Below are 25,186 nucleotides of genomic sequence, written 5' to 3' on the forward strand. Positions count from 1 at the left end.
CAATCTAAAGTTTTCTTATATATACACACACATGTATCTAAAATTGTAGAAAATATTTATTGTTTAGCATTATATTGTATTATTTGTGATGTAATGAATGATCACCTAGTGAAAACCTTTAAATCAAGATTGAATGTCAAAAATACATGCTTTAGTTCAACCACAAGTTATAGGTGTCCATGCAGGAATTACTAGGTGAAATTCTATAGTGTGTTGTGCAGGAGGTCAGACTATATGATCATAATGATCCCTGCTGGCCTTAAAAAAAAAAAAAAAAAAAAAAAATCTATGAAGGAAGTCAAACAACTCTGCCCTTTTATGTCCAAAATTTCTCCAAACAGGTATTATATCTGACATAAAATATCTCTAACCAGTCTCCTCAACAAACGCATTCACAAAAATATACAATAAGAAAATACATTCCTCTTTTTTGGAGCTAAAAAGCTTCTCAACTGAACAATAATTGATTCTTAAATCCAATGGAGTGATTTCCTTAGAGTGGATGAAGCAAGCAAATCATTTCAAGTAATGCTATTTTAATACTACTATTTCAGGCTAGTTATATACATAAAATACTGTACTGAATTTAGTAACAGATGCATACCCACTGGAACCAGCTTAAATGAACAGTCAAGAATAAGTCTGGTACAGCATGTTAGCTGTCAAGTATTTTTTTATATAGAGTAAGAGTGGCAGTTTGCACAATTATAGTACTGCTGCCGATTCCATGTAGGTTCTAATTTTCCCTTGCGCTATCACCAATTTTAAATGCAAAACACAATACAAGAGACTTTACTGACAATCTGACAAAGGCTACTAAAGCTAAGGACATTGTATTTTTCATCCCTAGGCAAAAGAATTGACTCAGTAAATTGCATTTCCTGGCATTTCCTAGCTTGTGTCCAAATAAAAGTGATGTAAACATGGATTTTTTTTTTTTTAATATTCAATTCTTTCATTAGGATAACTCATCTGAGTTGTTGCACTGTACTGTATACACAACTGGATACCGATATAAATGAGGAAAGATGGAGAAATACCACTAAAAATACTTAGATGTTTTCAGTATAAACCTATTGTGAATGTCACAGGCTGTAAGCAATTAAAAAAAAAATTATGAGCTTTAGAGAAAGGGTTTTTCTCTATCCTATGGCCAAAAAGAGCTTAATGAGTCTGACTACAATAAGAGAGAAAAAGTATGGTATCAGCGTGTTTTAATGAATATGTATATACAGCACAGTATGTAAATCAAAGCAAAATGTCAGTTTCATACTCTTTGCTTCATTTTACTTACCATCCCTTCCTAATTCATTTATAAGTTCAACATAAGACCAGAAAAGACATGAGAGAAGATTGAATATTAAAGAATATTTCTTGCAGCATTAATTGTTTGTCATTTTAATGGTGTTAGATTTTAGTAAGTGAGGAGGTATAAACTAGTTAGCTTTACAACGTTCAAACATTGTTAGTTTTAAAAAAACCACCCATTTATGTTCTTTGATCAATTTGCAGAACTCCATCATTCCTTTATACTGATAATGTAACTGCCTTGTCTCCAGTGTCTGGTTCAGGGTACAAATACAATGTGCCCTGAAATGAATCTGCTTCTTGAGGTGGCTGTGCGCTATTTCTATTATTCAGTCTTTCTGAAGGTTCTGCAGAATTCTCTCCCCATCTCGGACTTGCCTGCTGTTGAGACACTTCCCATATAGAAGGGCATGGGGAAGTAAAATTCAGAGTGGATCTTGAGAGATAGTTCTCTTGAAGACCTTCTTCTTGGAGGCACCTGTTTGAAAGCACTTCTTTTTCTTTGGAGTTTCGCCATTTCATCCTTCGGTTCTGAAACCAAATTTTCACCTGTTCCCAAGTTAATTGGAGGTTATTATTGTTTCCTTAAAATAATTTTACCTTAATCCCTTTTTTCTTGAAATCCCTTCAATTTTATACACTCCTCTCTGGGCCTGACTGAAGTCAAGTTCAACATAGCTCCAGTGAAATCAGCAAAGCTATGCCGACTAACACCAGCTGAGGATTCAACCATTATTATTAACAACAGTCAGACCAAACACTCCCCTCTACTTTCACCAGCACAGATGAGGTGAGGATTTGGCTCAGCAGACTGGAAAGAGGGCAGGTGGTGGCCAAGGAGACAACAACTTTCCACAGCATAGCTACAGGAGCTGTGGCTCTTACACCCACAAAAGCAGCTGAGCACGGCCCAGCTGCAGGCTATTGACAGTGGGCTGCAGACCAGAAGGCAGAGTGGTGGCACTGCAGGCTCCAGGGATCTCCTAGGATCCATGTGGGTTTGGGGACAAAATCCTCTTCCCAGTCCTTAGATGGCAAATCTCGCCCCCAAAGGGTACAGCCAGTCAAACTACAAATTGACACTCTGTCTCTCCTGTGTTTTACATAGGAAAAACCTAGAGAGGAATGATGCCCTATTGTTTTTATTAAATTGTTTTTCTTTTAGTATTAGTAGTAACCTCCCTCTCAGTCCATTTCCTATTCCCCTGGGCTCAACTGAATATCCAGAAGGCAAAAGAATGTAGGAGGGAAATACCTGCAACGTACAGTATGTGAATACGCACTGTGAGGATTTTAGAAAGCTCATTGCAGAGTGTGACTGTACACTGTCAGCATGAAAAGAAACAGTTTGTCCTATGGTGATTACTACTCTGCTTCAGCTAATAGACTGGAAAGGGTCTCAGTCTGTGCATTCTTTATTGTTTCTGACTGAAGTGTTCATGTTAAAAATTACGGTAATGTACAGTGCTCCACCACCATTCCTAGCCTTTATATCCCCCCAGTTATCTTCTCCCTCAAGCACCTCCGGGCTTTCTCTTATGCCCCTTATGCATGGAAAAAGCTCATTCTAAAAGTGTACAGCCACTATCTCTGCCTCTTTTGAATTCATCCTTAAGACTCATCTTTCCCAAGATGCCTTCAAAACCCTGCTTGCTGACTATGGCAAAGCAGGTGATCTGTTAGGACTGTTCTTCCTATTCCCTTTATCTCACTCACTCCCCCATTCCTGCCACTTCCCCTCTCCCTGACCATTACCTCCATGTAATTAACGAAATTGTGCCAATCACACAAGCTTATTTTCTTGTGTGTTCTATTCCTGTCCCCACCTTTTGTTTGCCCTGCAAGCCCTCCAGGGCAGGTACTATCACTTTAGCACAGAGACCAATGCACTGGGGTCCCAAAGCTCTCGGGCACCTCTGGGTACCATCCTACTATATGCGTATGGTAAAAGTAACACTGTAATGATATTAAACACTGGGCCAAATCCTGAAGTTCTATTCTGGGACAGATCATACTCCCATATGGGAAAAACCCCTGGAAGGTGGCCAAGTAGGAGAGCTGGAAACCTCCAGTAAGGTCACCTCATGGAATTTTCATTCTAATGCTTCCCACAACCCCATAGGTCTCCCTCTGCCTGGATCCAGGATCAGCTGAAAGGTTGCTGCCTCCATTGCCCCATCTCCCTAGATGGCATGAGTCCAGCAGCAGTTGCATTGCCATTAGCATAGTTCCCTGGTGGCTGCTCAGTAACAGGTGCAAAAACAGAGAAAACTAAAACAGCTCTGAGCCTGGATTTCTGTGCAGACACCTAGAAGCAGAGCAGAAGACAGTGCCTTGCTCCCAGATCCCTGCGGAGCTTTGTGCATGTAGAGCCAAAAGTGGCCATCAGTTAGGGCAATGGGGTTAGAGAGTGCTAGTGTTCAGAGGGGACTTTCCTCCACCTTTGTATGGAAATGGAGATATTAACTTTTGAATGCAGATCACTACAGGATGGGGACTCTCTTTTATTCATTCTTTACTCAGGTAAAACTACCATTGACTTCACTGAGACTTTTGCCTAAGTAAAGACTATTGGACTGGTCCTGGGCTGTTTATATCCCCATCCCTCTCCAGCAAAGCTATTTTGAAGATTTTTGTTTCAAAGACAGAAAGCTTGAATTATTATTATTTATTACTTGTCTTACAGTAGCACCTAGGAGCCCTAAATCATGGGCTGAGACCCCATTGTGCTAAGTGCTGTACAATGTCTCCCCATCCCTCCATACCTGTGACTCTTTCAGACCCAGGTTAATGGCGAGTTTCTTTCTGTCTGTTTTGCTGATATACTTCTGTTTCTGAAACATCTTCTCCAAAGCTCTTCTCTGGTCTTCAGAAAAGACGGCTCTTCTTAAAATACCTCTCCGGGCTTTGGAGTTGGAGTCCTGGGTCAACAGAGGCAGAACACTTTCCTCTCCTAGAGGAAATGGAAGATAGCATTACACTATGTATAACATATATCAGAGGAATATTAAGCATTATACTTTACACCATTATCAGACTGGAATCTCACTTTTGAGTTGTTGGTGTTACAAATGTGTCACGATGATTCAGCCATGTTCAATAAGGGTCAAATTCTACACTGGATACAGCTCTGATCAACTTCAGTAATGCTGGGATCTAGATGTGTTATAGATGGCCAAGATTCTGCTCTTTGGAGTGATAAAAAGCATAACCAGATGAATCTATGTAGGGGGTTGAATATAGAGCTCTTTTTAGTGTGAAATCCAGATATGGTCAGGGAGAAACATCTACACTTTTACTTATACAATATGATCAGGGTGAGCAAACTGCAGTGAGTTTTTCATGGGTGCTCATTCTGCCCCAGTATAAAATGCAGAATGGGATAAGAATAGTTTAAGGATGGAGCTAAGTAAGCTATGCTATATATAAAATGTAATGACAAGGCTTTCATAGTAGACTTTTCCATAGAAAATAATTGGCCATTCACATCTTGATTATGATGGAAACCACAGATGGTTTATTAAAAGCTTTCTGGAGTACTTGAATTTATTCCATTCAGTCTAATTTTTAATCCTTTAACACTTTTCAGCAAGCCCTAGTATGGCAGTTTATTCTGGGCCCAGTCATACCCCTTTGATCTGTGCTCTGAGGGGACTTTCTGCTTATCCAAAATCATGGAGCAGGGGCATTCACATCATCCCCCTACCAGCCCCAGAAAGATGATAAAACCTAGACCTGTATCACTTTTTCATGTGCCCTTTCCCCCACTTTCAAAGAAGGATCCATTTTCCACAGGAGTCCACAAAGCAGCTGCTGGCTAGGAGTGCTCTGGCAGTGCACCTCCAAAAGCACCAAATTCCAGAGAGCAGGGCTTGGGGGAGGTACCGGAGGCCCACTAAATATGTGCTGAACCCAAAATATTATAAGTGGCTTTTGGGCAAGAACAAATATACTCCATAATCACTACCTACAGGAAAGTGCTTTCTTTGAGTAAGAAGCAGTTTCCACATCCACAAAGCCTTAGACACCTGTGGACTTTCTGTGGGCCAGCAGCCATAGAGGTGGCTTTGTTTTGAAATCACATTCATTTTAGACCCTAACGGTACAATCCAAACATCTTAGTTATAACCTTCTCTCTCACAGAAGCTTCAGAATGATTGCCTTCTTAGTACAGTGTCCTGATCATTCTCCCTTTGAATTCAGTGAAAAAAATCCTACGTAGAGATGATCAAAATAATTTCAAGTTTTTAAATTTTCCAACAAAAAACTGAATTATTTGACGAAACAATTCATGGAAATGTATCCCTTCTTCTGACAATTTTTTTCACAATTTGAGTGAAAAAAATTTCAACAATTTTTTTCACAAAAAAAATGTCCCTATTGAAATGCTAGTGAAATTCAGCTGCAGCTTTCACTAACCACTAATTGGGGGTGTACTAATCTTTAACTTTGACACATTATATACAGATTATGTGCATGCTTTTGTAGATAGATACACACACGCACACTTTAGTCTGAATAGAGTCCTAACATGTCCCCATTGTATATATCACAGTTTATTAGATATTTTTATGATGAGTGTCTGAGTGGTTTTTAAATTAAATGTTAGTATATATGAAGTTACAACTTGGTACAGCCACATTTCAACTTTAAAACTGATATTTCAAACCACTCAGACACAAACATCAGAGTTTACTGGTTACTTTTGTTATGTTTATGTATGTAATGCAACACAATAGGACTCTGTTCAGACTCAAATATGCTGACTATGGCACACAAGCCCCAGAAAGCCATATTTGAGACTTCTGAAGAAGGCCAAGCTATTCATGGAAAATTTCAACCCAGTGCATAGAACCCTCTAAAACCCCATTCTGCTGCTGAGAGCTTCTTGGGGACAAGAACCTCATGTAAATCCACACGTTGCCTCCCATCTATTACACCTTCCAGATCAAGGATAGTCTCCATCCCCCAGAGGTAAGCATAGGCAGCGGGGAGATACAGTCTTAAAGCTGTAGTCACCTCATACGTGGCTGCAGTAGGAGGGAAAAGAGTTAAGTTGGGTTGCAGTTTAAAAAATAGCTGGGGTGGTAGTTCCTAACCAGACTGTACAGCCTCCAGTGAAACAGGTGGAAGAGATATCTCCTCTCAGCCCCACAATTGCCATAGGGGAGAAAGAAAATAATTTCTTAGCCAACAAGGCTGGTCCTCACCTCACCTCCCCTGCTGAGCTCCAAAATGGAATTGTCAGCCAAAGACAGGGTGTCAGATTATGTGACCCCTTTACAGTTTTCTTTCCTTGATAATTGACTGGCAGTCACTCAGCTAAGAAACAGCCACTAGAACACTGTGAGTTCATGCACCTACCTGCCATACACAGGAAGCAGGTAGGTGACTGTTTTAATACCAATATTAGAATTATATAGTAGGGAAGAACCCACCCAGTTTGCGGAGAAACCTCTCTGACTTTGTATACCACAGTAATGGATGTACTATAAATGCCAAGCTAAACAAAAACTAACAGTGAGCAAAACCACAGACAAGCACTAGTGAAAAGTGGAGCCAGCCACTTGGTCAAGTTTTAAAACTAACATTTTTGGGGAGGTGAGCATTCAGATAAGAAGATGGTCTAGGAATTTTGTTTTAACTGCTTTATATTAAAAAATATAAAATACACCAAAACTACACATAAAAGCCAACCTATGATCTTGTTGATGGAGTGAATACACTAATCGTTCAAGTGAAATCCACCGAGTGTACATTGTCTATTTTTCTGCTACTTGGAGGCATGAGCTTACACACACAGCACAACAGTTATGTCAAAATGAGTTAAGCGAAACAAGTCTGCAGTCTGTCCTGCTGAACAGACACTGAAAGGTTTAATACTGTGTTGACATAAATGCTAATATGGTACCAAATGTTTGGCATGGGGTTTTTTGTTTGTTTGTTTTTTAAAGACTTTCCTTCGTATCCTAATATATGGTGATAAATGTCTTCTTAATCTGTGGAACAATCTTAATTTGCCTTCATGGCAGAGACCACCTTGAAGGAGCGAGTAAAAGCTTTAGTCATGGTTTCCATTTTTTCATTTGAATTCAATACATTCTAGTTAAATGGACAATTAATAGGTCACTTCCAAAATAGTAGTGTATCAGTCCTGGTTAATAAACAATCCCCACAGTTGATAATGGGCCCTATGTATTCAGCAAATCCCTGTATACACGCAGCTCATCCACTAAATCCCTTTTCAGGTAGACAGGGTTATATGGGAAGATGAGCTAGAATGAGTCTATAAAAGTCAGTTTCATTCACTGCTTTATTTTTCAGTCAAGTGCTTTAAATGCTGTCCAGAAATTCTCTTGGAATGTGAGACAGGAGAAAAGACTGGCACATAGAGCATTGCTTTATGACCATACAAAAGGGCAACTGACCCTTGCCCAGGCCTTTTCAATGTGAAATGGTTCCTAAAGTTCATCTGCACAGTGAAAAATTGTGGTGAGGTCGCGTGTGGATGAGTAAAGTGAAAGTGGTGATTGGTCATGGTGCTGTCAACCATTGTGATGGAGCCAGGGCCATGTAAAACGCTCTGTGGGAAAGTGTCAACTCCCTAAAGAGGTGCTCAGAAACTTGCAGCTCATTAAACTGCCAGCATTTGCTGCCTCACTTGTCAGGAATCATTCGACTTAGCAACTGCCCTTCGGAAACATTCATAAAACACATACACATAGTCCGCAGTGGTTTGAATTCAACTGTGATAAAAATATATGCTGCAGAATGCATAAATTGCAGTTTCCATTTGGCCTGACACACAGTTCTGTGCTTTTTACTCAATTCTGAGGAACTAAAATGTATCCTCTGCTTGTCTTCCTTAGTCATGAACATCAAAACTCTTTAATAAAGAATCTTATATGATGCACAAACCTCAAAAATCAAGGTTAAATTTAGACTTGGATTAAATGGTAATATAAAACAGAGCTTTCATCCCAAATGTATAATACTGGGACCTAATCATCTTCCAGTTTTAACATTATAATCTTAAAAAAAAAAAAATTAAATGGATACAGGTGTTTGTCTGCTATGAACAGAATGGTTGGGTTTTGAGGATTTTTTAAATCAAGTTAATGTTTCCTGAATCATAATTTATGCCAAGCAGACATTAATATGCAGTGTCCATTTTATGATCTTTCAATTCTTTTCCTGTTTGCAAATGCGTATTGATACAGATTTTAAAAAGAGTTATTGACTCTTAAAGGATTGTTTCTAGCAAACTGAAAACAAGGAGCGTTCCTTAGTTAGCTGTCTGGATGTCTCAATGCCATTAGAAATCTCTCACAATTGCTCAGTGTACTTAAGTTTGATAAATCTTTGGAAACCTTCTGAATAGGATTGCTGTGATTTTACTGAGGAATTAGCTGCTGCCATTGCATCACCAATTAGTTTTCCAGAACACATTAAATCCTGCTGCTTTGGTTTACAGAATAACTCAAGCATTACTGATGAAGCATAAAAACTTACTTGGAAAAGCAGTGGGGGATACAGGGTGCTGACAGGACCCACCGCAGCATGCTGAGTAGAATGGTGGGGCTCGGAGAAAAAAATGTTTGGAAAGAACTGCAAATAAAGCATAGATCTAATTGATTATCCATTAATCTTAAGTGATATTCACAACAATTTTCAAAAAGTCAGCATTTGAAGTCCTGCCTCACAAACCCTGCTTCTCTTTTCTTAAGCAGAGATTTTTTTACAGCAAAGGACAATCAGCCAAGTAATCTTTAAGTAACTTAATCAAGGCTAGTTTTAATTCATTTATTGCTTCAATTATGACATACTGAAGCATCACAGTACATTTATCGCAAGACTGCAATTCTGAGGATTCAATATTTATTTGTTTTAGTGCCATACATCCTAAGTAATATATCTGAACACATTGGCCAAAATTCATAACTAACTGTAAATCCATCTAAAAGTTATTTTATACAACCTTGCTAGGTAAAACATACTGGGGAGGGATACCTTTAAAAAAAAAAACAGAACTGACAGGCACTGCCTGGCAATGAGTATCTTATTTACAGGTCAGTTTTTTTTTTTTACTTTTACTCACATGGAGTAAGGGAATCAATAAACAAGCTTTTATGAAAATGCCTATAAAATGTAACAGAGGTAAATCAACTAAGTTCTGTAGAAATTCTTCTAAAACGACATGGCCTGATTCTGCCATTCTTCTGTTAAATAGTATCTCACTACACAAATAGTCCCATTTATTTGTAAAAACTTGCAGAGGATGATTCTATTAAATACAACTAAGAGCTGCAAAACTGGGCTCAGAGAATTTGACATCTCTATAGGGGTTTTTTAACCAGCCTATAGAATTCTGTGTTAATTTCTACAGAACGCAAAAAAAAAAAAAAAAAAAAAAAAACACACAATAGAAAAGATCACATTCTGTAGTAAGTTCTATAGGATATTTCCATAAAGATAATTTTTTTCTAAGCATACTCTTGATTACATTCATATTTTTGCCAGCACCAATGAACTATTAAAATGTGGTTTTCTCTTTTTTTCCCCTCCATGTTGAAGGCAGACATGCTGTAATTGAAAAAATAATATTTTTTCAAAATTTGATCTGCAGTGTAAAAAGCAGTTAATAATCAGAACTAAAGATGGGTCAAAATGAGTGCATTTGTCTATCAATCTGCCTCATTTATATGGTTTTTTAAAAAATTTTGACATGATTTTTAAAATGAGCACTCAAAATTAGGCTCTTCATTCCATATTCAGACACCTTCATAAGTAGCTTGATTTTCAAATGTGCTGCACACCTCCCATTGTAATCAAATATGGTCTTAGAAGCCTAACTTTAAGAACTCATTATTTAAATCTTGGCCTTTATGTTAAATTTATCTTAACACATGACAACCCTTATTGTAAATTTCTTCTCTTTTGATTATACAGCTACAAGGATGTTAATTATTTTGTAGCTGCAACTGTTCATCAGCACTTTGGAATTCCAAGTGCAATATAAATAAATACACTAACGTAACTGATTGCAAGCTGGTTGTCCAAACTGTCGGTATGTGCTTTGGAGGCATTTACAAACAGACAGGATCATTAGACATGGAACTCTTTACCATCAGAAACAGTTATGGTAGGCAGTTTAAAGGCCATCAAAAATATAAAGTCAAAACTTGCCCACCTCACTCATACAAATAGTCCCGTTGGCATCACAATGACCTTAGAGTACCGGGCATCAATAGAACTACTGGGGCAAGTAAGATGGGCAGGATTTGGCACTAATTTCAGAATCACAGAAGACTGAGATGGAAAAGACCTATTAGATCATCTTGTCCATCTCCCTGAAAATGCAGGCCTATTCCTTCCAGTACATTTGCTAATGTTTTGTCCACTGTAGTTTTCAGAGTCCCAAGTGAGGGGATTTCTCTGCTTTCTTTGGGAGACTATTCTATAGCCATATAGGTCTTGCTGTCAGAGAGTATTCCCTGTCAGTCAGCCTAAATTATCTATTTCTGAATCACAGCCTACTAGTCCTCACTATACCCCAGGCACCACACTTCCTTGGTATTTAAATCATTCAAATATCTAATCTGTGGGCTGTTATGATGCCCTCCCCACCCTAGGCCACCCTATATCTATTTAAGGTTTTTATCTTTATAAATCATTCCCTCCTGTCCCACGATCTTTTTTGTTGCTCATCTCTGAATTCCCTCTAATTTCTTAATATCTTCTTGAGAATAATGGTGCCCAGAATGCCCTTGCAATATTATACTCCCATCACCTGGATATATCACAATTGAATATACCATCACTTCAGAGAGGTGGGTAGCAAATTCCTGCATATAGAGTTCTCTCCATTCACTAAACCTTTATGCGTCTATACATGACTTGTAAACATAAAAGGCCTGCTCCTTTTATGTCTATGTCCTTTTATGTCTATTGAAGTAAATGTTAAAATTCCCATTGACTTCAATGAGAGCAGAATCAGAAACTAAAACACAATCCTGCCTTATAAAACCTGAAATAATCTATGCAGTTGCATGAAAGCTGCAGACAGCACCTGAATCCACTGGGATTCTGCAAAAAGAAGAGATCTCTAAAGGCCTGTTCTCAAGTCCAACAAAGTCAGTGGGAATCTTTCCTTTGACTTCAGTGGTCTTCTGATCAGGCTCCAAAACTGCCTCTCTGTTGTATTTGTGATGATGCACCCAGAAATAAGATGCAGATGACATCCTTCCACAGATCTCAAACAGGTGTCTTCTGGGCTGTTTTTTTAGATTAATCTATTCCAGACCTTGTGGGATAAACAATGGTCCTGAGTTTCCTTAGATCAGTGTTTCTCAAACTGGGGTCGCCGCTTGTGTAGGGAAAGACCCTGGCGGGGAGGGACTGGGCCGGTTTGTTTACCTGCCCCGTCTGCAAGTCTGGCTGATCGCGGCTCCCACTGGCCACGGTTTGCTGCTGCTGGCCAATGGGGGCTGCTGGAAGTGGCAACCAGTAAGTCCCTTAGCCCGTGCCACTTCCAGCAGCTCCCATTGGCCTAGAGCAGCGAACTGTGGCCAGACCTGCGGACGGGGCAGGTAAACAAACCGGCCCAGCCCGCCAGAGGCTTTCCCTACACAAGCAGCGACCCCAGTTTGAGAAACACTGCCTTAGATGTATAGCCAATGGTCATTAAACATTTTTAAATCTTTCAGCTATGAGAGATCTACATCTGACACTGGGTCAGATTTTCAGGAGGTGTACATCAGTGTAGTTCCAATGAAATCAATGTGTGGGAACTACACAGATTTATATCAGCTCAGGCTCAGGTCCATTATGTAGATGTATAGCACTCCCTGGGGGACCGTGGGTCCATAAAAACATAGAATATCAGGGTTGGAAGGGACCTCAGGAGGTAATCTAGTCCAATCCCCTGCTCAAAACAGGACCAATCCCCAACTAAATCATCCCAGCCAGGGCTTTGTCAAACCTGACCTTAAAAACCTCTAAGGAAGGAGATTCCACCACCTCTCTAGGTAACCCATTCCAGTGCTTCACCACCCTCCTAGTGAAAAAGCTTTTCCTAATATCCAACCTAAACCTCCCCCACTGCAACTGGAGACCATTACTCCTTGTTCTGTCATCCGGTACCACTGAGAACAGTCTAGATCCATCCTCTTTGGAACCCCCTTTCAGGTAGTTGAAAGCAGCTATCAAATCCCCCCTCATTCTTCTCTTCTGCAGACTAAACAATCCCATAGATGGTTTATCTTGATTCAAACAAGTACATTTTTATGTATGACAGATATAGTAAATAGTTTTAATTTCATTTTATTAAAAAATTTTCAAGTACCATGTGTGAAACAGCATAATAGAATGGAAACTGTCTGCGCAAAATGATGCAATACATATTGGTCAGGTTAATTTATTCCTGAATTTTATGCAGCATGATTGTAACTGTAGCTATCACGTAAAACAAATATTGGATATAAGGATGGGACAAATATTATATACATTTTATTTCCTTGTCATATACGAAATGGTAAATCAATCTATTTGTTGGTCAAGCAATTTCAACCAAACATTTTTGAGTCCTTACATAAAGCCGAAAACAGCTGCAATGCTGGTTGGTTGCTAGGAAACCTGGGGGGTTTTGATAGCCAGAATTAAGCAAATGGTAGCCATAAAACTGCTTATGTACAGACCCTTCTGTGAATTAAACATTAACTTGGGCCAATCTCGCAAATCCTTACTCATGTGTCTACTCCTCTCTCCCCCTAGCATTCCCATAGAATTAAATGGGACAATGTGCAGGACTAAGCAGCACTATACACAGGCGTAAGCGATGCAGGTTTCGTCACACATATCATGAAACTCAAAAGTCAGAATAAGGAATAAATTTCACTGTCCTGATTACATATGAAAGAGCTAAAAAATTATTTTATGTGCTTTTTTCTTTAAAGTGACAGTATCTGGTCCTAAATCTCCTAGGATTTAGTATTTGAAACGATGATAGATTCTTGTTATATTGTAACAGGATGGTGAATACAAAATATAATTAATAATGCTTATTTATATTCAGCTTTATAAACCCAAAGCATTTTACAAATACTAAGCAATTAAGTATACTGTAGTATACTTGTACATGTAAACTGAACCTTAGCATTCAGCAAAGGGTAATACTTAGACATTATGTCAGACACTGACATTCTAAAATGCTTTCCAAATCTGAATACAAAATAGTTCTAAAACTGAAAATTCTGCCACACTAGAAACTCATGTCTACAATACAGACAGAGGTCCCAAAGCAAAGTCCTTTCCGTAGTCAAGTTCCTAAGTACAATTCACGTGAAATGAGTTTAGATTAAATCATTATGAAATTCTAAAGTGACTTGTTTTCAAGGGGCTTCTGGGTTGGGGTATTTTTTTAAAACTCTAGCACTTTGAAACACGTTAGGAAGTATTCTAGGCCCTAATTCTACAATTCGCTGTGTTGCACCTATGTGGAGTCCTAATTCTTTCAGCTGCAGCATTGAGGCTCTCCTTTCTGCATGATTAAAGACCTAGATAAACGCATTTGAAAATATACCTTTCCAAAATATTAGACCTGAATAAATAATTCATCCGACAAATTTAGCCTCTTTTTCTGCCCATGGAGTAGATAATAAAAAAAAAAAAAAGTGATTTCCTCACATTTATTCATTCTTCAGAATAATTAAAACACATTTTCAATAAACAAAATTTAACTCTATAGAATAATCATGAACAGTTCTCTGCAAATATCCAATAGTGGATAGTCCAGGGGCATTGGTTAGTTGTGACTGGCCAAATAAGTCACATGGTCTTGTTTCTGTTCACAGATTGGATGAATGTTCAAGTCTAAGGGACCAGAGCTACACACACCATAGTCATCAGAGGGGATCAATCCCAAGACTTTTTCAGCACCAAAAGCACAAGCTTTCACCGCTTGACCTAAAGGTGAACTTCCTGTCCATGAGACAGTAGCAGATTGCCGAGTTGCTGAAATCTCCCACCAGGGGGGGCCCAATCACATGCACTTGGCTAGTGTATTTAGCAAGCTCTACTCCTGGGGGAATTCTGCACCACAAAAATAAAAATTCTGTGCCAAAAAAAAAAAAATTTGGTGCATATTTTAAAATACTGAAAAATTCTGCAAATTTTATTTCTCAAAATAACACTACATAATCACACCAGTTTCAATTATTTTAATAATTTATTTCAAAATACCAGTCAGCAAGTATGTCTGTGACAATACAGACACACATAAAAATTCTCCCAGGAGTAGAAAGTTAAAGAAACCCTTATGACAATCAAGTTCATGTTTCTCTGCCCCCTCTCCCCCCCCCCAGCTGCAGGGCCTCCCTAGTCCAGATACCCGCACCCCTTTCAGAGCCCAACCGCGGGGCATCCCTTGCCCAGACACCAGCCCCCCTTTACCCCTCAGAGCCCAGGGATCCAGAGGGAGAAACAACTTGATGCTGGGTCCCAGGCTTGTGTGGAGTTTCCTGCATGCCACCGTGTCCTTCCCTCAGGGTGTGTGGGGAACTGCAGCTGCCAGGAACCCTCTAGCTTCCTCCTGCTCCCCCCAGCAGTGTCTTCTATGTATGAGCTGGGCTCTACCAGGTCCAGTGGCCTCTAGTGGCATCCCATTTCTTGGGGAAAAGGAAATTCTGAGCACACATTATTTTCTGCAAAATTCTGCACTGGGCAGTGGTGCAGAATTCCCCCAGGAGTATAGCTCTTCTGGTGTATTTACTGTTGCAAATTTAAATTTGGGTTTCTGTGAATGTTCACACATGCCTTTCTTTCCATGAACATTCATGTCAATAAAACTTGATGTTCAGACAGCAAACATAAAAGCAGTGCATGTGTGGCAGAAATAGATCTATTTAAAAATGTGAGCAAATATTCCTCAAAAGTATTTTGCGGTTCTTTCTAAAAAAAACCACCCAAAAAAGTATTTTAAAATCCTGCATAAAAAGTTAATGGAAATAATTGTGTTTTCATTTTTATGTTGTTAGTTTTCAGTAGGGCTTTCAAAAATTAGCCCGTTAGACACTGTAAAAAAAAAAAAAAAGAACACGTCACCCAAAAGGGGTTGAAATATGCAAGTAGCAAAATGATCTCTCCCTTGCAGCCACAAAAATCAGGCAGATGTTAAAGACACACCTAAGGTTAGGTGACAACATCTGAGGCTCTTTCATTTTTGTAAGCTCCTTATCACCTTAGGAGCTTATACACATTTTTGCACATTTCTCTATGTATCCTTTATCTTGGGGACAATCTACATAGCAAGAAGGGTGCACTGGAAGCATGCCATGTGGCAGGCTTTGGTCAATGGCATAGCTGGCATGGATTTCACATATGGGAACTAGAACCACTTCTGTGACAATATTAGGCACTCTGCAAATTTTAACACCACATGTAGACTGCAAAACAATAGTAGAACATATAGACTCATTGATTTTGTGGCATGGTTTAGGCAAACAGTCTCAGCACTGTCTGCTGATACTCATGAAGCTACCACTTTTAGCACACTAGAGACCAATCACATCCATTACAGTAGCTGTGCTAGAGTGTGGCCAGATGTCTGAAGGAACAGGAAACCTCCAGCTCAAGCCACAAAACAGCTGTGACAATGCTCTGTGGAAGCTATTTCTATCTATTGGCTGAAATTAGGATTGCCAACAGTCCCTTATTACAATGGACATCCCTTTTTCTTTTTAATCTTTGTATAACAAGATCAGGAGTTGCAGAGTGCTGCAAAAAGCAGCAAGAAATATCCTTGGTGAATGTAGACAAGTACTACTTAATAAATAATCAAATAAAAAATACATTAATTAAATTAAATTAAATAAATAATATCAGGAGGAGAGGTGGGGTGGCGGTACTAAGAAAACAGTCCCTTATTTTTGAAATGCAGTGTTGGCAATTCCTTTTACACAGCCTAAACAGAGGGATCTACATACTGGTGGATCCATTGGCTTTGCCACCAGGCCCATCCTGCCCTTGTTTTTCTCCCACATGCTACCTATGTATGACTGTGCCAGGGCTCCCTGCTGCTTATCTATTGTCTTATTGTGACACTAGAGTTCTCAGTGGGAATGTTCCTCCTGTCCACTCCCCACCCTCTCTCTCTCTCACTCACAAACACAGGCACCCATGTACAACAGCAAAAGAATATCCTTCTCTTTGTAACTACTAAGGACACCTTAAGAGGCAAAACAACAGAATTCAGCTATAAATAGACTGACAGATTTTCCTTGTATTCTTCATAAAACGTCTTTGTTTAAAAATAATTCCCTGAACCCCAGTGAAATTGGGGTTATGCGGTACAATCGATTAGAGAACTTGCCTTTTGTTGCTGCAGACCTGATTTAAAATCCTGCCTTGGGCTACAACTGAAAGTAAAAGCAGTGAAGAGTCCTGTGGCACCTTATAGACTAACAGACGTATTGGAGCATGAGCTTTTGTGGGCATCCGACAAAGTGGGTATTCACTCACGAAAGCTCATGCTCCAATACATCTGTTAGTCTATAAGGTGCCACAGGACTCTTAGTCTGGATCTGTAAAAGCAGCAAACAGGGCTACCCCTCTGATAACTGAAAGTAAAGGATTCTCACCAGGTGCAACTGAAATGCACCTGTTATTCTAGTCCTGGGTCTCTCGTGGTCAAAATTTGCCAATTAGGCTTCAAAATCATGAGATTTTAAAAATAATAAATATAATAAATATTGGATTCTTTTTATTTGCCTTGTTTTAAGCCTTTAAGGTTTGTGTTTGCAAGCTTTTCGCTGCAACCACAAGGGCTAGTATTTACACTTGTTAAAATGAAAACTGAGATTCTCATCATAATTTCATGACTTCAGGAACTGGGGCTTTAGGAAAGACACCAAATATCAGAAGACTCATGATAAAATGGTGACATCTGGCAACACTGTAAATGTCGTATAACAACCTAGATAGACCAGCATAATTTGGTAATATACAGAAATAGGCATCCTGTTGACAGGAGAATTGTGGGAGTAAGTACTGCAGGATCAGGTCCTTTCCTATTTAAAACCCACTCTCCTACCCCAAGAAGTAAGTGTCTGATGTTTAAAAAGCCTCCTAGTGTCTAATATATTGGAATATGTTTTCATCCTTAAGGCTGTCAAGGGTTATTAGCCACATAAGTGTCACTCAGAACAGTTAAAGCAATTGTTAGCTTGCAGAGCTGAGTTCTCCAAGGAAAATTTCCTGAGGGTCTCATTCGGCAAGCAATACATGTACAGAACCCCCACTGAAATCAATGGGAGTTTTTCACACACAAAAATCATGGCATGAAATAGCCATAATTTTGCAGTCAGGAATTTAAGCAACTTACATGATCAGATTAATCTTTATCCCTTTTCATTCTTCTATTTCTTCATAAACATAAGCATATGCCCTGAGGTTCCTGTTTCAGAAGCATCTCATTGTGCAATATAAAATCCATGTTACAATAACGGATTTCACTAAATTTAGTGAAATGACTAACTCCATCATTTCCCCCCTAAGAACCTGTTTTTTCTCCTACAGACCCAGATCCTTGGCCCTGCTAATGCTGCTTTGTGCTTCTCCAGCAGTGCTTAAACACTGCTTAAAGGACCAGGTCCAATGCCAATCCTTTCCTCAGACTGCAAGGCAGAAGGCATGGCTAGGGGGAAAGGGGCATGACCAGACTATCCCTATGCTCTGATGATCTCTGCTGCAATGGGCCCTGGGGGCTGTAACTAAACAGCATCATTAGGCTAGCCTTAGCATAGGGGGAAAGCAAATGTAGCATAAAGCCACCTTTGCACCCACTCTACTGCATTATGCTGGGTACCTAAAGACCTGCCTTTAGGAACTGGCCCACAGACTGCAAAGGGAGCAAGAAGAGGTCCTGAATAATGTGAAAATTAATTTTACATGTACCTAGTCACCACAGAATCCTTTGCATGTCCAGAGAGAATCATGGTTGCTATACTGCATCTGTGAGAGTCCCTAATTCTTATAACAGGGAGTCTACATTACCTAGTGAGAATCTAGAGAGTTCTAATAGTTAAAAGCACTTGATTCTTTTCTTTTTAATTTCAATGAAAGCTACAGAGTTACATGTCACTTGAGGACACATTCTTATTGTCAGCCAGTTTGGAAGAAATAATTAATAATGCTTTTATTAGTGTAAATCATAAAAAGGGATATGAGCTGAAAAATCATTTAATTTCAGTAAAACATATTTACCAATTGTTAGATTCTAGAAGGAGTGAAATGTGAATTTGCCACAAGCTTCCTATATGACCTTGAGCAAGTCACTTTGTGCCTCAGTTCTCCATCTGTGAAACGATGGTGCTGGCACTTCCCTATCTTATAAGGGGTTCTGAAGATAACTGCATTAAAGACTGTGAGGTACTCAGATACTATGGTAATAGAATCCTGTAAATACTTTAGCTAGATTTGTGTTAGTATGTGTCTGATTTATTATATACTTATATACATTCTGTGTATATACATGTGCATATTTTACTATAGGCAAAAATCCAATGTGTTCAGTATCCCAGCAAAGTTTGTAATGCAAGCATGCCCGCTGTTGTATTTTATTTATTTATTTCCATGCAATATATATCAGATGTGCTTATCATTACTCTAAGCACATTACAGAATGTAAAAGCACAGGGCCTGATTTTGCTTACATTTACACTAGTGAAAATTCATTGTCTCCAATGGATTTGCTGTCATTCTGCGCTGTGTAGATTACTTGAGAAGTACACAGCTTTCTAGTGACTGATTTTCATAACTGTCGAGCAACTGCAATGTTCACTGAAATCAATACGAGCTGTGGTCACTTGGCCCTTCTGGAAATTAGGCCATAAGAAAACCTGCCAAACAGACCTCCTAAAAGCCTTCCCAGCCCCAAAACAAACTACATCCCATCAGCCCCTAAAGTGACTCTTTCACTCCAAAAAATGTTTGGGAAAACAAATGAGTGTTGCAGTTCTAAAGGGAACCACACACAGGTTCTGGTGGATTAGAGGCAGAAGCAGATTCCAGAGCCAAGGAACACCTTCTCTTACCAACCCCCTCCCATTTAAAGCAGGACTGGTCAGAAGAACCAGGATCTTAAATTTCACCCCCATAGTAAGGGATAGTGCATAGCTATAAAGTGCTCCACTGGGTAAAACACTGCTTAATAAGCATGCCACCAGGTTCTACAACAGCTGTAATTGGTAATGGTTAGATTAGCACGCACTGCAGTAATTCAGTGTTTTAAAGAGGTGGCATGATTCTTCACTGCCTTGCACTTTGTGCAGTCATTTAGACTTGTGAGTGTAAAGTGGATGTCAATTTTAACCGGATCAGAAGGGCAGCATTTTATACAGGTGTAAATGACTACACAAAGCTGTGGAGCATCAGGATCAAGCCCATAGTATACAGAGTAGGACAAATTCTATCCTCTGATGTTTCAGAGTAAGGTGTAAGAAACCCAGCAGTAGGTGGTCATGGGATAACCTACCTCCAGGGAACCTTCCCTCATAACTCCCAGTAGTTAATGGCTGGCTTATGCCCTGAAAAATGAAGGCTTATATGCCTCAAAAACTCCTCTTTATTATTTTAATATTTACTGTGATAACTCGTGATACTCTTGTTATTAATATTAATGTCTAATCCTTTTTAAAATCCTACTAAGTACAAGGTCACAACTATATCCTGTGGTTATGAGTTCCAAAGACTAATTAGGCCTATCATTCCAGAATTAATGGCCATAGGGGTTTAAGCAGTCAGAGTCAACAGTTACAATATTTTTCTTTACTAGTTGTGGTGCAAGAGATCCTCAGCTGGTGTAAATTGACATAACTCCATTGAACTCAATAGAGCTACAGTTGAGGATCCCATTGTGTTTGCCTTTATGGTTTAACTTTTATATAGTATACTATTTGCACATGGTAGTAATCATTAAAAACCAAAATAATTTAAAATAAGCTTAAAATTCCATAACTCAGTTGTACAATATAGCGAAGGCAAGCATTTATTTTAACCCCTTCAATGGCCTGATAGCCAGCACAGGGATGTCTCTTTGAACACTGCTCACTGTGTGACATCTCATAGCGTGATGTTTTGTGGATGACTGTTCGTCATCCAGCTTTTCACTGGGGACATTTTGGCACTATTATTAAAGTACACATGGGGCTAAAAATATGGAACTATAAATGTAGACCCTTTGTAATTCCCAACAGGAATGAAAAGGCACACGATAAAGCACCACTGATGGAGAATCACAATGGCTGAGGCAGTCAATGACCGAGCTCTAATGCAATCAGATGTTGCCATGGACAGATGTCACAGATAAAGGGTGTCATCCTGCATCCCTTGCAGGCATTGCTGGGAGTTTTAAGGTTCAAACAGAAACCAGGATTTGGGTTCTTACACAGTGTTAAAAGATTTTATAAATCAAGCCCATTTGTTAATTTTTTTTATAGAAGTTGTGGATACTTGTTATTTTCAGAACTGTAGCAAAGGTTCAGTTTATTCAGATTTTCAGTTTCCAGACTGATTGTGCATTCCTTGCTCTCCTAATACTCCCATTAACTTCACTGGAAGTTTTGGCCACATAAGCAATACAGGATGAATACAATATTTATGATACATTTCAGTTCCCCTTAATTGAAAAGTATACTTTTTTCCTTTTAAATATAACTGAATGCTAAGAAATTCTGCTACAGTAACTAGCTCAAAGTATACATAAAGCTGTAAGAGCTCAATTCGCTTTGTCATGATCATTCATTTTAGTTAAGACTTGGGCCAAGATTTTCATCAATACTGGTTTTGAGTGCTGAACTTGAGACAACTTAAAGGAGTCTGATTTTCAGAGGGTGAATGCCCAGCACTTTCTGAAAATCAGACCCTTTTAAGTGACCTCGCATTGCATATCCAAAAACATAAAATCAGTGGTCATTTTGAAAAATTTGACCTCTGAGAATTATCCTACTGGGATATATAGTAACGCTTCCATGCACATTTACTACGTGAAGAAAAATCTTACAATAAACATTGTGACATTACCCAAGCTTTTTAAATGGAAAAAAGTAAGTATCCCTAGATACCACATAAGAATCAGTCAGTAAGTATAGTATATAGTATAAATCTTCTAGTTAAAACACCTTTATTTTGCTCCTACCATCCTTACTCTGACAAAACTCTTGTCCTTCTAACGGTTGCATCAACAAGAAAAATAACATAAGGGCCTGATCCTAGCACCTTTACTCACAAATATAGCTCATAATCAAGTGAGTAGTTCCATTGAGATTAGTCTAATGAGAAATGACTCCTTACCTGAATATAGGCTGTAGAATCCAGTAGTAAAGGCCAGTTTCTGAACTAATTTGCAATTATTAAAGTTCAGGGCACCTTCTACAAGGCAACAGCTTCTGCATGTACACTGATGTAACTGAGATCAGAAACTGTCCATATAATGTTTACGGTTTTTTAAAAACTTTACTGAGAATTTTGCCTGAGTAAATAAGGAAGGATTGGATCCAGCATTCCTTGTTTCAAGTAATAAGGGATGGATCCTTCAACCCAAGGTTCCTACTGAAGTCAATGGAAACTTTGAGCTCAAGAGAAACTCGGATCAGGTCCATTGCCACTTGAAGAGTCTCACCCTGCAACCCTTTACTCATCTGAGTATCCAGAACTCATGTCCCCATGGCCTGCTAGCAAGAGTAAGAACTAATCATGCAACTATTTGCAAGATTGGGCACTCAGTAACTTCCACCTAGTTTCTAACAACTAGAAATAGTGATGCAAAATAGTGATCTTTGGGGAATTCATTTCCTTTTTTAATATAAACAACATTTACTCAAAATCAGGTGAAATGTGCATCCTTTCTCATTTCCTTAACTGCTTTTAACTGAGTTAGTATAAAGTAAGAGGGAAAAGTAAGTTAAAATAGTTTTAATTTTTTTTGATTTTTTGAAAATTTAAACATGCACCTACCTGGCCCAGTCCTGCTAATTTCTTGGAGTAGACTCATTGAAGTCAATGGAACTACAAGTAGGAGCTACTTGCAGGATTTCATTTAAAATAAAATAAAAAATAGTCCAGAGCATTTTAAAAAAATATACCATGTTTTCATTTTTGGTTTTAATACACACCTTTTGCAGTAGTAGTTTAAGTCTGTACTCCAAGTGTTCATTTGTTTGTTTACTTTGATTTTAAATACATTTTTTTTCTTTTCATTTAAATATACTCCAAGACTCTGAAAATATTATACTGGTCTAGAACAAGTAGGTATGTTCTAGTGGGAATTTTAATTAATAGATATACATTTAATTCATTATCCAGTTTTAATGAATTAATTTCTAAACCAGCTTTGAACACTTCCATAACTGGACAAGGTATATAATCCTCAAACCTATTTTTTTTTTTAATTTCTAACAACAAAATGCACATGTAAAGTAACACACTAAAGAAGCATAATTTGTCTGGAAAAGCTTTATATGGTTCAAACTTGCAGTGCAGTTTAAACTTGGCCATAATAAATAAAAAACTATGATCGCCAAATAGTACAGCAAAACTTTGCACAGTTCAGATTACTGCCAAATAGCATTACCAGTTTAAGTGACAAATCTTTATTAGACTATAGAGATACTGAGAGCAGTGGCTTTTATTTTAACGTAGAAGTGATTATAGTATTAGACATATTTTGCAAACTTCTAATAAAGTTTTTGTGGTGAATTTTGCCTCTAGTGTTTTGTCAGAACTTCAAGAAAATTGTAGCTACGTCTCAATTCAATTTCTTTTTGCTACAAAAGGCCCAATCTTGCATCCTTTGTTGTACCTAAGAATCTGATCTTTCTTGTGTTTCCTAAACTCAGAAGGATTTCAGGTCTATCATGTGTGTTTGTTCATGGTTAACCCTCTGATATCATTTCAGATTGCAATCATTTAGCAGCACTGAAAGATCAAGGACTAAGGAAGATTTAAAGTCCTCATTATAAAGATTTAAATTGTTAAACATTTTGCTGTGGTTATTAATCCACAGGCATGCAAGACAGTAACCTAGTTTTAATCAGATGTTATATGAGGAAATGGGTCAAATATGACAGATTAATGTTTACTGGTCACTCTATACTACCCTCTTGAACAAAGAGAAAGACCACAACAGACTTTCTTTCATAACCCTACCATTCAGAACTGATTTAAAGAACACTTTGGTCTTGCACAGGGGGAAAATTTCCTTAAGAAGATTTAAACCCCTTTATAATTGTATATTATATCATAACAGCAGATTCAACCTTTTACTTCGGACACAAGGCTCCGTTTTTAATCCATCCTGGTAGACAGTGCTGCAATGAAATCAACATCCAAACTGCCATTGAGATTTCAGTGGGAGCAGAAGCAGCCCAATGAATAGTTCTCAATTTTCATAGCATCAATCCTGATTTTCCCAGAGGTGTTTGAAAACACTAAAAATATTAATAGAAGAAAAAAATATTTAAAATAACCTCACTGATATAGCCACTCTGGTTCTAAGACAGTAGATTTTTTGGGGGGGAGCGTAATTTTTATAAACGTGAATATCTATCACCCCCTCTCTATAATCCATATAGATAGTAATTTGAGGGCAGAAACTGCAATTACTTTTATTCAGTCAATAGGACTCTGCGTAGGAATACTATTTATTTAGATATTTCTAAGGGAACAACGGGAGGAATTTACTGCAATTGAGTATTGATCTTCCAATTGATGCAAAAAAAATGCTTTTAAAAATGCAGTTGCACTTCTTTGAATTGTATAACTTTATACCAGTACTTTGGAATTGGCCAACCATACTCCGCAAACGCTCCTATCAAGGTGTTTGCCACACAAGTAAATCACCAGCCATCAACATTAGCAGCTAAATGGAAGACAAGAGGTGGGCAATTACACAGCTGGGCACAAGGGTCGGGGGCTTGAACTGAGCAATTTAAAAACATTAAACCAAAGCTTATTCTGTGCGGGGGGGGGGGGGGGCGATGAACTTGCGAAATACCCTCGGGGACATCCCAGCCCCATAGGCTGCGGCAGAGCCAGGCTTTCAGCCTCTGGACCGGGCTGGAGTCTAGGGTGTCTCTAATCGATGAATGACTCCGCCCGCTGCCCAGCGAGCTCCCAAGGGGAAGTTTGCCGGCGCTGTCGGGGGCCGGTGTACCCCGGGCGGGGCGCTGCTGCGGGGCGAGGGGAGCGCGCTCACCTGTGGCTGCAGGAGGGAAGATGCCGGTGGCTCTGTCCGGAGCCCGCGCTGGCAGCCCGCTGCTGGCCGCGGCGGAGGGATGAAGCCGGGGACAAGCCCATCGGGCCGGGCCGGGCCCCCCTGCGGGGCTGGCTGGTTCCGCCGCCGGGCACAGCGTGAGCGGGCCGGGGAGGGGGCGGGCGGGGCTCGGCGGGGCCGCCCGCAGCAAGTTCTCAATCAGGAAACTTTTGCCCAGGTTGCCGGAGCCAGGCGGCGCCGGTAGGTCGAGCAGCGCCGAGGAGCCCGCGACGCCCCAGCCCAGGGCGGTGGGCAGCATCGCGGGGCCGCGCCTCGCCTGGCACCCGGGGCCCGATCCGGCCGCCGCGCGGCCCCAGCCCCTGGGCTGAGGAGTCGGGGGCAGGCATGGGCCGGGGGCCGCTCTGGGGAGGCGCAGGGGCGGGAAGGTGTGTCCGCGCGCGGCCGGCGTGTCTGCGGCGCGGGGGCAGGAGGGACGCGGCCCACAATAAAGGGCTGCCCGAGCCCTGGGGGGGAGGGAGCGATTGGGCTCGTCCAGCCCCTCCACGGGCCTTCGCGCTGGGCGGGAGCGGGGCCGCTGGCACGAGCGCCCAGGACAACCCCGGCCTTGCCCAG

At 39.7% G+C, this 25,186-nt stretch overlaps 1 protein-coding gene across 1 annotated transcript; it reads right to left on the minus strand.

The window, feature by feature from the left end:
* Positions 1 to 275: 275 nt before the first annotated feature.
* On the minus strand, positions 276 to 24,872 carry DBX2 (developing brain homeobox 2). The gene is made up of 4 exons (XM_034769947.1): positions 24,557 to 24,872; positions 8,821 to 8,916; positions 4,074 to 4,261; positions 276 to 1,857 (listed from the first exon to the last, which is right to left on the minus strand). The coding sequence occupies exons 1-4, from the start codon at positions 24,870 to 24,872 to the stop codon at positions 1,528 to 1,530; spliced, it is 930 nt and encodes a 309-aa protein (XP_034625838.1). The 3' UTR covers positions 276 to 1,527.
* Positions 24,873 to 25,186: the final 314 nt, after the last annotated feature.

This window comes from Trachemys scripta, chromosome 1, assembly GCF_013100865.1.
Source record: "Trachemys scripta elegans isolate TJP31775 chromosome 1, CAS_Tse_1.0, whole genome shotgun sequence".
Lineage (NCBI taxonomy): Eukaryota > Metazoa > Chordata > Testudines > Emydidae > Trachemys > Trachemys scripta.

What these genes read in the sequence shown, in the direction of transcription:
- DBX2 (XM_034769947.1), bottom strand. Translation starts at nt 24,872, where the DNA reads ATGCTGCCCACCGCCCTGGGCTGGGGCGTCGCGGGCTCCTCGGCGCTG. An exon ending in CTTCCCTCCTGCAGCCACAG is followed by an intron (nt 8,917 to 24,556) that starts GTGAGCGCGCTC and finishes CTTTATTTGCAG; the next exon opens with TTCTTTCCAAACATTTTTTT. An exon ending in TGGGTCTGAAAGAGTCACAG is followed by an intron (nt 1,858 to 4,073) that starts GTATGGAGGGAT and finishes ACTTGGGAACAG; the next exon opens with GTGAAAATTTGGTTTCAGAA.